At 39.2% G+C, this 14,281-nt stretch overlaps 1 protein-coding gene and 1 long non-coding RNA gene across 2 annotated transcripts in view; both read left to right on the top strand.

Moving 5' to 3' along the window:
• Window positions 1–2,729, top strand: part of LOC140166668 (uncharacterized) — a 39,661-nt gene extending 36,932 nt beyond the window's left edge. The window contains exons 9-12 of the mRNA XM_072190166.1: window positions 526–552; window positions 1,264–1,360; window positions 2,218–2,546; window positions 2,584–2,729. Coding sequence (XP_072046267.1) covers window positions 526–552; window positions 1,264–1,360; window positions 2,218–2,546; window positions 2,584–2,729 — 599 coding nt within the window. The remainder of the gene's footprint in view (window positions 1–525; window positions 553–1,263; window positions 1,361–2,217; window positions 2,547–2,583) is intronic.
• Window positions 2,730–11,696: 8,967 nt separating this feature from the next.
• LOC140165878 (uncharacterized) lies at window positions 11,697–14,040 on the top strand. The gene is made up of 3 exons (XR_011860779.1): window positions 11,697–12,085; window positions 13,397–13,469; window positions 13,971–14,040. It is a non-coding gene; the product is annotated as an uncharacterized lncRNA (long non-coding RNA).
• Window positions 14,041–14,281: the final 241 nt, after the last annotated feature.

A 14,281-nucleotide genomic window follows, 5' to 3' on the forward strand; every position in this document is an offset into this window, starting at 1 on the left:
CTTTTTTCCCGAAAATCGTTTGGACATCAAAAGTGTCCAAAATTGGTTTCCGAACACAATTTTTCAAATTTTGATTTTTTTTGGTGTGGATGGAAATACCCTTTCTGGCATTATTTTAAGATGAGCGCCCTCAAAGGTTAAGCTCACAGAGGGGTTACAGGTCAAAATAGGGGTCAAACTTGAACCTGCTTCAAAGACACCAACACTGCAAAATTGAATTCCTTGTCCCGAAGCGACCGCTACGGATCCGACGGTACTTGTTTTAAAGGGTATATAGTGCTTGTGCCACTTGTGATCGGAAGATCAATCAGTAGACCCGGCCGGACACATGCCAAGGTCCTGATGCATGGGACCATGCAGGCTGAAGTTAAATGCTCAAGCCAAAAAGAGAAAAGAAAGTGAAAATTGTGATAGAGCACATAAACAATGTCTTCTACCATCATGATTATCGTCGTAACACCTTTGAACTTGCACTTGAAGGATGATACTTTTACTTATCTTACACCTTCTGTTTTCTTTCTACAGTTGATCAACCACAAAAACCACTCGCAGGTGAGAATTCACATTATAATTTGAACATAACGTGTATTTTATATTAGGCCTATATTCTTTATACATGTAGACTCTGTCGAACGTCACTCGCCCTCATTTAAATAAAATTGTGCCCTCCACGGGGAAATTCGCATGCCAAAACAGGTGATAGGTACGAATGGTTGGGGAATCGAACTAGAGACCTGACGTCCCTCTGTCACTTTGAACTTCGAACCAACATGTCTGCCATTTCAATTGTTATACCGTTCTGGGTGAAATTTTTCTGATTAGGACTCCAGAATCAGAATACTATTATGAGTTTAACCTCAAAGAACAGGAAAACCTTGATGGCAAAACGCACTTTGCTCATAAAAGAGTCATACGGGGGTCAAATTTCATACCCCATCCCTTAACCTTGCCACAGTATTGCTCTGATCATGACGATCCAGAAAAGGTATGATTTGACCTATCTGCGATATATCGCGGTTCTCGAGTTATAAGCAAAAATAGCAAAGGTCGAATTTTGGGCTCCACATGATTGGATCAAACCCTAAAACCGCTCATGGTGTTTGATACTAATTCAAATAAAGAATAGTTTGCACCATGTATAATGTCTCGTTACATAGGTAACCAGTTGAATGGGTACGACATTTGACCTTTTTTGCTTATAACCCCGGGCTTATACCGTATAACTCGAGAACTATACAAATGCATGTGTTTTTCATGTTTCAGAACAAATGTCGACGCTTACTTTCATGTTGCCCGTCGTACTTCCTGGTGTTCTGCTGCTCTCCGTTACATATGCTCTGTGGTTACTGTGCTGTAAATTGTAAGTTCCATGTTTACTTATAGGGTTACATAGTTGGGTCGATAGTCGAGGGGTAATTAATCCAAAAACCCAATAACTTAGTTATAAGCTGTGGGATAGAGTTTTTTACGACAGGAGTTCATGACAAATAGTAAGTTTTTAGCGGGTTCGCCGTCAGATAAGCTCTTTTCGGAGCCACCAAAACGTTTACATTAGCATTCTGCAGTAAACGGCTCTTTTACTTAGGTACCTTGTCATGAAGAAGTCAAAGTACTGACAGTTCTAAATTTGTCCGATGGCGAACTTGCTAAAACTTACTATATAGGCCTAAGTTATAAGCCTAACCCCTTCAGTTCAGTTCAGTTTTATTTCATCACACCACACATTAGCACAAGTAAAGAATAATGTAAGGCATTTTTTGAATTAATTAGTATCAATATACAAAACGCAATACATAATAATTAATATGCAAAATGAGATAATAGTAGGCCTAGTATTAGGCCTACATTACAAATAGCAGATTTGTCTTATTTCTAGTCCAATAAATCAGTGCTCACTGTGGACGTTTTGATGTCTCATTGACACCGTTTTCTACACAATTGCATTTGTGACCATCCTCAGTTTACCACTAAAGCTTGTTGATCAGTAACGCGATTGCCAGTTCTTTTTCAAAGAAGATCGTAAAAAACACAACTGAGATTGTATTGCCCCTCGTCTCTTTTCATGACGATGTCTTGCTGCCTGATTTTGATAGCTCTTTTCATTTGACACGCTCAACAGTTTTCATTGATAATACGTCCATCATTATACAACATACCTCAACATATTCAGTGCCACACTAACAGGAGTATTCTGCTTGATTTTTGTCTTTTCTCCAGAAAAATGAGAGGAAGTGACGGCACAGCACCAAAAGATATCAAATTCAAGAAAACGAGAAAGGATTCCATTTTGCGACATGTTGATGGTGACCCAGTCCAAGCAAGGAGAATGAGCCTAGTGAGACATGTTGATGATCCATTGGAAGCTAAGCCATCAAGCCTATCACCGGCCCCTCCTCCACCTTCTGGTGGTGGGGATCCGGCACCACCACCTCCAGCCGCTGGTGGTCCACCTCCCCCAGGTCCACCTGAACCCTCTGGTGGGCCACCACCACCTGGCCCACCTCCAGACAGTGGTGGTCCGCCTCCCCCTGGACCACCTCCAGACAGTGGGGCCACCTCCAGGTCCACCTCCACCTTCTGGAGGGCCACCGCCACCTGGACCACCTCCAGACAGTGGTGGTCCGCCTCCCCCTGGTCCACCTGCACCAGGCCCACCAGACTCTGGCCCACCAGCACCAGGCCCACCAGCAGGTGGTCCTGGTCCTCCTCCCCCACCACCACCTCCATGATAACTTGAGGTATTTTTGTTTGAAGTTACTTACTTATCTTGTAAAAGGTGATCGCAATACTGGTTCATTCTCTGGGCTGATTTACTAGTAATTATTGTTTCTGAATGAATGGAATTGTAGGTTGAACTATAATTGTTTCTCCAACTAAAATGAACAACTAGATTCAAATATTTTTATTCAAGCTCAAGAATGTAAAAGAAGACATTATAAAGTCTCATGTAATGCAATGTGTACACATTAGTGCGTCAAATTTTAAGAACTGTCAAATTTCCGGAATTTTGACAGTTGTCACAATTCCGGACTTGTGAGGGTTGTCAAAAGTAGGAATAAATTTGTAACGTCAAGTTCGTGTTATTTTCTTACTCAAAGTTTAATGGGGCATTTTGGTGCAGAAAATCGGGTTAGTTCCATTCAATTGAGCTCGGGGGTAAAATTTCCGAACAGCCCGACAAAACACGCTTGCCCCCCCCCCCCCTCATGGCCTGCCAAAATTACTAAAGCGTTTCCTTACTGTTTTCCTAAGCCTTTTTAGAGCATTTTATTTAAAAGGCGCCCATGAATGCGTGCCAAAAATCGCTCCCCTCCCCTCTCTTGGCTCACCAAAATTGCTCCCCCCTTCGGCTCGCCAAAATGTCTTGCCCCCCCCGCCTCCCCCAACTTTTACCCTCCCCCAGGGCTCATAATTATTGCACAGCCCCTTACGTGACACTTGTTCGGGCAGTTACTAGGGATGGTAGGTAGGAGGTTGGGTGTAGAGGAGCCTTTTCACCAATTGGGTATCCCGCAGCGCAGCGGCGTAGCTGGGATTTTTTTCCAGGGGGCCGGGGGGGGGGCAAGCCTGTATGGGGCGGGAGCCCAAATCCACCAAATTTCCCTGCACTTTGGGGGTGGGCCCAAATAGACAATTTTTGCCAGGCTTATTGATAATAATCGTATGGTATTGCATATCGTATGGATTCCCCATCTCTCTGCCCTCCTCTCCCTCTCTCTCCTCTCTTTTTTCCTCTACTCCCTCCTTTTTCCTCTTTTTTCCTTGCACTAGGGGGCGGGGCCCAAATAGGCAGGGGGGCAATTGCCCCCTGCCCCTCCCCAGCAGCTACACCACTGATGCAGCGGAATAAACAGTGTCGATATAGAGAACAGAGAACCACGTACAGGAAATAATAATGTACGGTGGGTGGGGCCGTGGGGAAGGGGAATATGTTATATTTTTAACGGAAAATTTAAGCCATCTCATTCAAACAATTGTATTTTGTATGTGGTTGTTAATATAATTTTAATTGATGAAATAAAGATGTATGAATAAACACAATTTCGCCCATTTTGTTTTAATTTGCATGAACGTACGAGGGGGTATCGAAAAGTTTTTGAAATCGCCCAGAAGTGAAAGAGCTATATCAATAAAATTGTTGTCAGTGCAATCACTGGTCCTTATGTACACTATGATGCAAAAATGGTCTCATAAGAATGTTTACTTTTTTTTACAGGCGCTAGATGTCAGTACCTGCCTATGTAACCGCATAACCAGCAAAATGGAAAAAATTGAGGCATGTAGCATGATTAAGTTCCATTTTAAGGGTTGCCCAGAAAATCTGTGATGAAATTAAAAAAAATCCTTTTCCAAAAAGCAACACATAGTGACATATCACAATCACCACCAAAGATAAATTTCATTTCATCATCGATTTTCTAGGCACTGCAACCCTTCAAAAGCAAGATCTTAATAACGCTGCTTGCCTCAATTGTCTCAATCTTGCAGTTTATGCGCAGTAACTGCGGCATCTCGGCAGCAGGTTATTGGCATCTAGCGCCACCTGTAAAAAAAGTAAACATACTTATGAGACTATTTTTTCACCATAGTGTACATAAGGACCAGTGATTGCACTGAAAAAATTTCATTGATACAGCTCTTTCACTTCTGGGCGATTTCAAAAACTTTTTGATACCCCCTCCGTATGTTAAAAACACATGACATAAGCTGCTTCCCGTAATGCTTATTTTAAACATCAAATCAATAAATTGTTCCCTATTTTTGACCCAAAAAGTCCCATATTTTACGAGCGTAGCGAAAAAAATATGGTTTTCTTTTATGCCTTTTTGGTCCAGTCCAAATTGTGGAAAAAAGTCCACTTTTTCAAAATCCGTCCCAGTCCAAAAACGTCATAATTTTGAAGAAAACAAAAGTCCACTTTTTCAAAATCAGCCCCAAATAAATCCTGGTTACGGGCCTGCAGATATAACTTTAGAACTAACTTTGAAAGTTCGAACTTCATATTTGCTGTGGAAAATATATATATGTTACAAAAGTGTATACCGTATTCAATATTCGTTTTAAAAAATCCATTTTTATATCTTGATGCAATAATATTTTGGATGAAATGCATTATTTTGATAATTTTTGACCAAAAAAGTTAATTTTACAAAAAAATGGAATTTAAAAACAATTGAAATATTTGAAATAAAAAGTATACCAATGCATATGAATTTCTACATCAAAAAAGTCAATCATGACATCTTCCTGAAACCAAAGGTTTTTGACCTATATGACCAAGCCTCAAAATTAGCAGATCTGGACCAGGGGCCACACATTTGGAAAAAAGCAGCTCCTGGTCCTGTGCAGTGGCGTAGATTTCTTTTTGACATTGGGAGGGATGGGGTGAGAAAAAAATTCTTGAAGTATAGTGAATGCAGCATGTTTTGGCGATACAATAAGGTTATGATACAAATGCGCGCGGCGGGAAGCGTGTGAAAAAATGTTGAAATATGGTGCAAAATTGATTAAATTCGCACCTTTTGGACTAAAATGTCCAAATATGAGGTTAATTTGGTCAGAAATGCACATACAGGCGCCAACTTTGGGGGGTGATTGTATGGAGGCAAGCGATTTTTGGCGAGCCGTTTGGAAATTGACCCGGGGGTCATAATTATTGCACAGCCACTTAAAAATGTCATGAATTATATGTCTATACGTATAAATTATGAAGATTTCGTTTTCAAAAGGCTCTAAATCCAATAGCTGCCTTGTATCACATTTTTCTGGTAGGCCTAGGCCTATATTTTAACATTCAGTTTAAATGACATTTAACGATTGGAATGGATATGTTTGCAACTCTAGCTCTAATATTTTCTAATTCTTTTCAACATCATTTTGCCCTGAAAACTTTCCAATGCAAAGTTTAAAAATAGCTGCCATTGGATTTAGCTCCTTTTGAAAAAAAAAAATTACGTGTTGTTTAGGCCTATTTATTATTTAATTTATTTTCTTATTCGCATGTGGGAGATAACCAAAAATTGGTCCAATATTATTTTTTGGCAGGGTTACTATAGCTGTTACTGCTACTCTTAGGAATAACTTCAAATGAATTTTACACTTGAGCAGCCTTTGAATTAGCGCATTTTGGAATCAAACTCGTAGTCATAATCATGCTAACAACAAATACACTCGTTTGAAATGTATTATTTTGTGTGCTTAAATTTTCAAAACCCGATTGTTATGAATTAGTCTATAGTCTATACGATGCGAATGTTGTTTGTTTAAAAAAATGCGCAACACTTATTAGGCCTAGGCCTAGTTTATAGTTTTGGTCTGGACGCCAATATGTGAGAATGATTAGAAAACATGGTGTATAACTCAAGTTAACTATTGGGTAAAATCGCTAAATGAACTTGCTTCAGAAATTTTTAAAGGCCCATTAAGTGATTAGCTCGCCCGACGCACGATCGTAAAAATCATCCAAATTCAGATTTTGGTATTTTTGTCATTGTCAGAGATGTGCTAATATATAGCCTAGCAGCTGCTAGTGGTTCAGCCAAAAGCCATGTATTTAAGACAAAATGAGGCATTTACATGAATCTGTAATTTATATGACAGTGCCGTATATGAATTAGCCTATATGCCTATATATTTGAATGGGGCCTCAACTTCGTCAATACTGCTGTTTTCTTCGGGGTTTTTTTTGCCAAATTTTTCATTTCAAAAATACCAAATGCAATAATTGATTGACTTATTCACTTTCAAGCAATTTATTAACAATTTGAACTTTTTTTACACTTTCGCTGGGATCACTGATACAGGAAGGACTCATTTGGTGAAATTTCTGGAAGATATTTTCATCTTATTTTCACTGAGATTTTAAGCTCCGAACGACGTAAAGAAAGAAAGAAAGAAACAAACAAACAAACAAACAAACAAACAAACAAGAACATAAAAATATGGAACTGACTGACAACTAAGTCATCATAATTTGGTAAGTGCCCGATTTTGAGATAATCTCAACAAATGGATTTGCACCCAAAATGTTCGAACAACCATAATCGGATTATTATAACCCCATTATAACTGATGGAATAGATTTAATGATCTGATTAATTAAATTCATCCTTTGATACATCATTCCTTTTTAAATGGATTTTTATTCCTTTCTTCATTTCCGCATTCTGCAAGATTAAATTTGGGTGTACAACACTGGCAATTATTCATGCTGCTTCCTCAAAAGTTGGCATGTTTTGCTGTAGACTAAATCCGTCAGTCTCCTAACCTATGCGCACGGTCGCTTCTCTGTGCCGGTTCGGAGACTGACAAAAATATAGCGCATAGAGTGTAGCAGTAGAATTTGTCCCTACGTCATGAAACGTCATTTCATGAATATGGATTTTTCAAGCATATAAGACCGAAATTCACGTCGGTGCTGCGCTGTCAGTTCAGCAAATCCGTCAAAACGAGCATATATACCAAAACGGGATGTACATCCCGAACGGGATGTATAAGCGGGAAGTACATCCCGAATGGGATGTATAAAACGCCGTGCTTACAACCGGGCGCCCAGCAGGGCATTTGCAGTGATTTATTCCAGGACATTAATTAGGCCTATAGCCTTTCTTGCAGCACATGTTCTCAAACGCGATGGAAAGCAATTTATTTTTAAAGATTGTAATTAATATATTTGTATGCAATATCAGATTTAACCAGGGACTCAAACAGAAGATAGATCAGCCAAACATAGTTCTCTTAGTGCAACGTAGAACCTTCTTTTTTCCCCGTTTTCAGCGCCTTATAGCAATGATACTATAATAATTATAAAGAACCTTAAAAAGTTACATAAAGCATAGACTCTACTTTTTAGAGTACATGTACATGCATATAAGAACCTTAAAGATTTAAATAGGCCTAGTAGAACAGCGACTTTCAATCTAATTCTAATTATTTCAAGGACTCACATCGCAAAGTTAAGAAAAGTGAAAAGCAGTAGGCCCTATGTTGTTGTTTTTTTTGTTTTTTTTTGGATAAAACCATTTGCTTGGCTAGGCTAAAGAAGATTTCTCTTTTTGATATAGAATCTTTGAAGGGTTCTTAATGTTCCATCTTTTATAGACAAGGAAATGCTTTATTGTAGAACCTGGAACCCTTCAAAGGTTCTAAGTAGAACAGAAAAAGGTTTTTAGGCGAAAAAAATATACATTGTACTAGAACCAAAAAAGGGTTATCACTTCTTTTCACTTTGTGATTAGTCCCTGAACTATTGATTATTATAAACTCAAAACTCGAAATTTGACACTCGATACTCGAACCTCGAAATATGAGACTCGAAACTCTAAATATAAGACTCGAAACTCGAAATATGAGGCTCGAAACTCAAAATACGAGACTCGAAACTCGAAATATAAAACTCGAAACTCGAGATTCGAAACTCGAGACTCGAAAATTTGACTCGAGACTCGAAACTCGAAGATAAGCAACACACACGAAGTAGCACTTTTTGAGTAGGCCTATTCTATACTGATTTTCATTCAATATGCAGAAGTCGCTTTTAGTGGTTTTGTAATTTCGTCCCAACCCTATTATAGGCCTAACACTGACCCCAACATTTTATTATAAACTGTAAAAAATAAAAATAAAAACCAAGAATTGTGAAGCAGATGCATGAAATTCCACTATAACATGGGCATAGGCCTATCCTCGATATTGCTCAACATTTAAAGATCTTACCATTTTTAAAACGAGTAGCCTACGCAAAAAAAATTAAAAGTTTATAAATTGCTTTAAAGTGAAGGATAAGTCATTCAAATTGTCATTTGGTATTTTTGAAATAACAAATTAAAAAAAAAAACGAAGAAAACAGCAGTAGTGACGAAGTTGAAGCCACATTCAAATACATGTATAGCTAAATTAGATACTGTAAGTATCTAAATAATCGTGTAAAATGTCTTATTTTGTCTTAAATACACGGCTTTAGGCTGAACCACTCGCATGCTGTGTTAGCACATCTATGACAAAACAAAGGTACCAAAACCTGAATTTTGATGATTTTTACGAATGTCCGGATGAGCAAATCACTGAATGGGCCTTTAAATACATTTATAGCACAAACTAAAAATGTCCTATACCTTAATGGTTATGGAACAAAGGTGCCCCCCCTTCGGCTCGCCAAAAAATGGGCTTGCCCCCTCCCCCCCTTTCCCCTCCCCGGGGGCTCATAATAATTATTACACAGCCCCTTAGGCCTAACCAAGAAAATCATGCATTTATTTCAAATCGTGTTTCAAATCTATTAAAAACATACCTCAAATTGCATTGAAGATTCAAACATTTTGGTTCAAGATTGACATTAAAATTTGGCTTCCTATACCATTTTGGTGAGCCACACTGGGGTGCCAGGGGTTCCCCACAGTCAGGAAATTTTACAAAATAGGTCACAAACAACCATTTTCCTCTATTTTATCACAATTTTTAAACTTCACCTAGGAAATACCTTTCAGCCCCCGCACCAAAATTATTAAGGGAGCTGAACCCCCCCCCCCCCGTTCCTGAGCCTATGATTTAAGCATCAAAAGATATTTAAAATATCATACAATTCTGAAAATTCACCAAATGACGACTCAACACATGCCCTGATGTGCTGTAGAGATTGGTATGGTGTATCCAGGCCCGTACGCAGGATTTTGTTTGGGGGGTGCTGATTTTGAAAAAGTGGACTTTTTTTTTTCCCAAGGGTGGGGCGATTTTGTGAAAAGTGGACTTTCTTCCCAAAATTGGGACCATTTTTGACCAAAAAAGCGTACAAAACCTGATTTTTTTGCTCGCTACGCTCGCAATTTGTGATCAGGGCCCGATTTACCTTTTTGGGGGCCCTGGGCCAGGCCAAAATTTGGAGGCCCCAATCGCAGCGTGAGGAAGGCATGTGCACTCAAGTGGCCAAGTTTTTATCTTCTAATATGACAATTTTATACTATTTTAGCCCAAATTGAAGCTGACCTTTGCAACATAACAGGCCAGTGCGCGCAATTTTTGGCCCAAAACACGGTGTTTTTCGGCTAAAATGGAAGATGCACACTGCAAATGGCAATTTTGGGGGCCCCCAAAATTTGGGGGCCCTGGGCCCGGGCCCATCTGGCCCTATGGTAAATCCGGCCCTGTTTGTGATATTTTGGGACCTTTTGTATACTTTTGCAAATGGGGGGGTGCGTACGGGCCTGGGTGTACGTGTATCTGAGAGGATCTTCTCTGGGTGTATGTTATGTTCGAAAATTTCCGCGGAAAATCCGAGCAGCTCAACTACCAAAAAATTGCTTGGAGATATATCATAAACTTGAAGGAAAATGGTTCCTTGAATGCATGATATTTTAACAATGAAAAAAATCATGAGCCGAATTATTCCTCTCTGCCTTTTAACGCATAACAGAATATTGGAACTTGATTACTGGTGAGGCCGGGCTGGTGGCCTACTGGGAGCTACTGGGTACGGTGGGCAAAATAATTTACTGGGTGGGCTAAATTAATGTCCTCGCAGTTTTAACTGAAGGGGCTTCGCTCTATTCAGTGCCAAAGAAAATCCCTCTCCCTGCTAAAAATTGATTGCCTCCTCGGCCTGCAAAAAAGACCTTTGCATACATTGACATTTTCTGTAATGTTCAGTTTCTAAATTCTTTTTATAGCTTAGGCCTATAATAGGCCTAAAGCGTTTTAAAGTGTATCCGTAATATATATCCCCCTTTTGACTTGCACCCTTTCCATTTTCAACTTAAATGTTGATAAACATTTTGAATTTTTGTTCAAAACCAAGTGAATTTTACTGACTACATAATTATAATGTGTCGTCCTACAAAAATATTGTATAGTGAGTAAAATTTACTTCGTTTTGTCAAAAAGCAATCCAAAATGTGTAGGCCTAAGCCTACATTACTGAACAAACCTGCATGATGAATCTATTCAACGAAAAGTTGCTTGCCTTGCACAGCTGCACCCCTACCAAAATCCTCTCTTGCTTAACAAAATCCCCCAAACTAAAACAACAACAACAGCAACAAAACAAAACAAACGAACAATGAAAACAACAGTAAACAAACAAACAAAAATTTGAATGAAGTAGGCCTATTGTGCGTGTGCGATCTGTGCGACTTGACTGATCAATATTTAGGCCTAAAAGTGCATCCTTCAACCATTTTAGCTCATTTTTACATCCGAGATCATATCTTCAAAACTGTTTTATCATGAGCTCTATTTTTTGCAAATGATAGATAAAAGTCGTGACTTTCATCTGAATGTTGGAAACACATTTTATAATGTCGCCACATTCGTTTGGGCCTGCTTTTTCTTCGACAACCTAACTAGGGACCCTGAATTCTTACAAAATTAGTTTTTTTAACGTAAAATCCAACTTTGAGGCTCTATAACTTTTTTTGCAACGGTAAACCCTTTTTTCCCACGGTTAACCTAGGGGTAAAATTTTGTAAGGAATCGATTAAACATGTTTAAAATTTTCCGAAACCACGAACAAATTTCCGCCAGCGTGTTTGTCACACCCTACCCTGGTACGCGTTAGCGAATACGAACTGCCCACGTGTTTCATTTCCAAATGCGCCATATACATCCCGATTGGGATGTACATCCCGATCGGGGTATACATCCCGATTTGACGGATTTGCCGAACTGGCTGTAGCCTGAAGCTGCGCTGGCTCAGATTATTTTACCGTCGCTTAGATGTAAATTTCGAATGTAATTTCCCTAAAAAGATAACTTTTACTAATCTTTCTTGACTTTCAATGAAGCATGTAGAAACTTTGAGTAAGTGGGCACACCTGGGCTCCACTTGGGCATATACAGTGCTCAATTTTACGTATATTTGATAAGGACAAATATCGTAACCGGGGATGGCACCATGCAAATTGCAATGCATGCATGCTATACACACATGCACATAAATGTGTATTGAAAACTGCAGGTGCTCCTGAAAATGTGAAATGACATGAGCCTGATCGTCAAAATACTTCTCCACCGCCCTGCACATTAATGGCATCTGCAACCTGACATACCAGAGATGAATGGGTGAATACTGAGTCTGAGATTTGTGCCGTTTGTGGTAAGTTTACTCGGACAGAAGTCTGAACTGTCACAACTTCAACTGTTGGCGTGTACTGCTGGTTTGTTTAATACTGGCATCATAATACTAATCATGGCGTGTCCGTCCGTCCGTCCCTCTGTCATGGCGCTATCGTATGCGCGTGGCTCGCTAACACATGCTCGCGGTGTATATCGCGTGCGAGCTATCGCGTAGTGCGCGGAGTATACCCACGGGTGTCATGGGCGTAGTGGGAGCATCGGAAAGCATTACAGTGTGATTAATCGTGCAGGTGCATCTCCGGATTCCAAAAGCGGCTGCGTGCAGAGGCCTATTAGTAGTTTAAAAGGTCAGGGCAAGTAGGCCTATATGGGTAACGGGTGTTGGGTAATGAGAGAACCACCCCACCCAAGAACCGCAAAATCTAGTCATATATAAAAAAGGCGGAAAGTATTCGGGTTTTGTTACTGCGTGCATCAATAAAGTCCGAACTCACGCTTGCGTAAATTTACATTTATAATATTAAGCATGCGCCAGTCACGCATTGCATTTACACAACTAGCGTAAGCACTGCGCCCAACAGGATGAGTCTTATTTTTTCCGCCTAATGCTGGTTTCATACTTTTTGCCATTTGTACTTGTCTGCAAGCCGAGCGGCACACCACTGAGCGGCAGTGGCATGACTCTGAATGGCACTGTTTCCGCGCAGCACCACTCCAACAATTGTATTTTGTTCTCATACTTCAGAGCGACACCGCTCTGAATTGATTTGGAACTCTTTGAAACCAGGTCACCAAACTCAAGGTGTAGGGTCTTAATAGTGTGCGCATTTTGGTGATTGCAACAAATTATCAAATCACAGGTATGCATCGTATTCGTTCCATTGCCCAGGGCGCTTAACAAAATCATTTAAAATCATTTTGGGTGGGCGCTGATTTTTTACATTTCTTAGGCCAAGAAGATGTAAATAAAGGCCCAAAATATTCACCTATCATCGTGGTGTGTCATATGTTTCAGATTTGCATGGGCAGAACTAATAATGTAATATTATCAGTTTGCTTGATGTAAAGTTACTACAAATTATGTAGGTGGGCGGTTAATGGAACAAATACGGTGCGGCACGCCAACCTAATCCTTCAGCCGCAGAGCGTACACATACAATGGTGGTCTGTTGGAGGTGGCACACTGAAAGTAGGCCCAACTGATGTTAACTATCAAACTTGAAGCAAGTATAAAAAATACTATGGTCAATCATGTTTATGAATTCTAAAAATAGGCCTAAATGTAAATAAACCAAGACTACTAAATGTTTTGTATTGTTTGTTTTTTCAGTACACAACATGACTGTATAGTGTTCAGCAACTTGAAGTTTCACAACTCAGATGACAATCAATTATCACTGCAGGTATGTACAAATTAAACAACAAAAAACATTGTGAGAGAAAGATATGATCACTTCCATATTGAATTTTAAACTGGAAGTCATGCATACAGGTCATAAGTTTTGTGTTATTTAGACCGAAATGTTTTGTGTTTATTAAGGCAGTGACTCAAGCCCGGATATTCGGGTACCCGCCCGTTTTTCCCTACCCGGATACAAATTCCATTTACGGATTACCCGAATTAAAAAAAAAAAAAAAAAAAAAAGAGTCCCGACCCTGACTTTTTTTTTTTTTTTTGCAAAATGAAAAATAAATTAATAAAAATTTTTAAAAGAAGAAAAGTTCAGCTAAATGGGTCATCTGGTTACGCCTAATCAAGCAATTTTTATGCCTATTTCAACAACTTTTGAAATTGGAATGTGTTACGATTTTGAAAGCCAACATGCTGTAATACCGTACATGATTGCATATCAATATTCTTTACTTTTATTGATTTAGCGTTCTTTTTTGTTGTTATTTTGCAGATCAAGAAGATGGATTTCAACTATAACAAGTTTTGCCTACAGCAACAATAGATGAATGATTAGCAAGCAATGGGTGCTGGCATTTTGCTGAACTGAAAATATGAAAAAGACCAATTGTAACATTCACAATCATTGTTTAAGAGAGCGATTTTGTAACTCTTAATTCACATTCCTCCAGGAGTGAAATTCATACCGTAGTTTTCCTTACTGATGTTAACAGTAACAGTATCCTGCAGGGTTCATCAAAAATAAATGAAATAAAAGATTGGGTCAGATTTTTATCCAAGTCCACCTCATCTCAGTCATCTGAG

This window comes from Amphiura filiformis, chromosome 12 (assembly GCF_039555335.1).
Source record: "Amphiura filiformis chromosome 12, Afil_fr2py, whole genome shotgun sequence".
In the NCBI taxonomy this organism is placed as follows: domain Eukaryota; kingdom Metazoa; phylum Echinodermata; class Ophiuroidea; order Amphilepidida; family Amphiuridae; genus Amphiura; species Amphiura filiformis.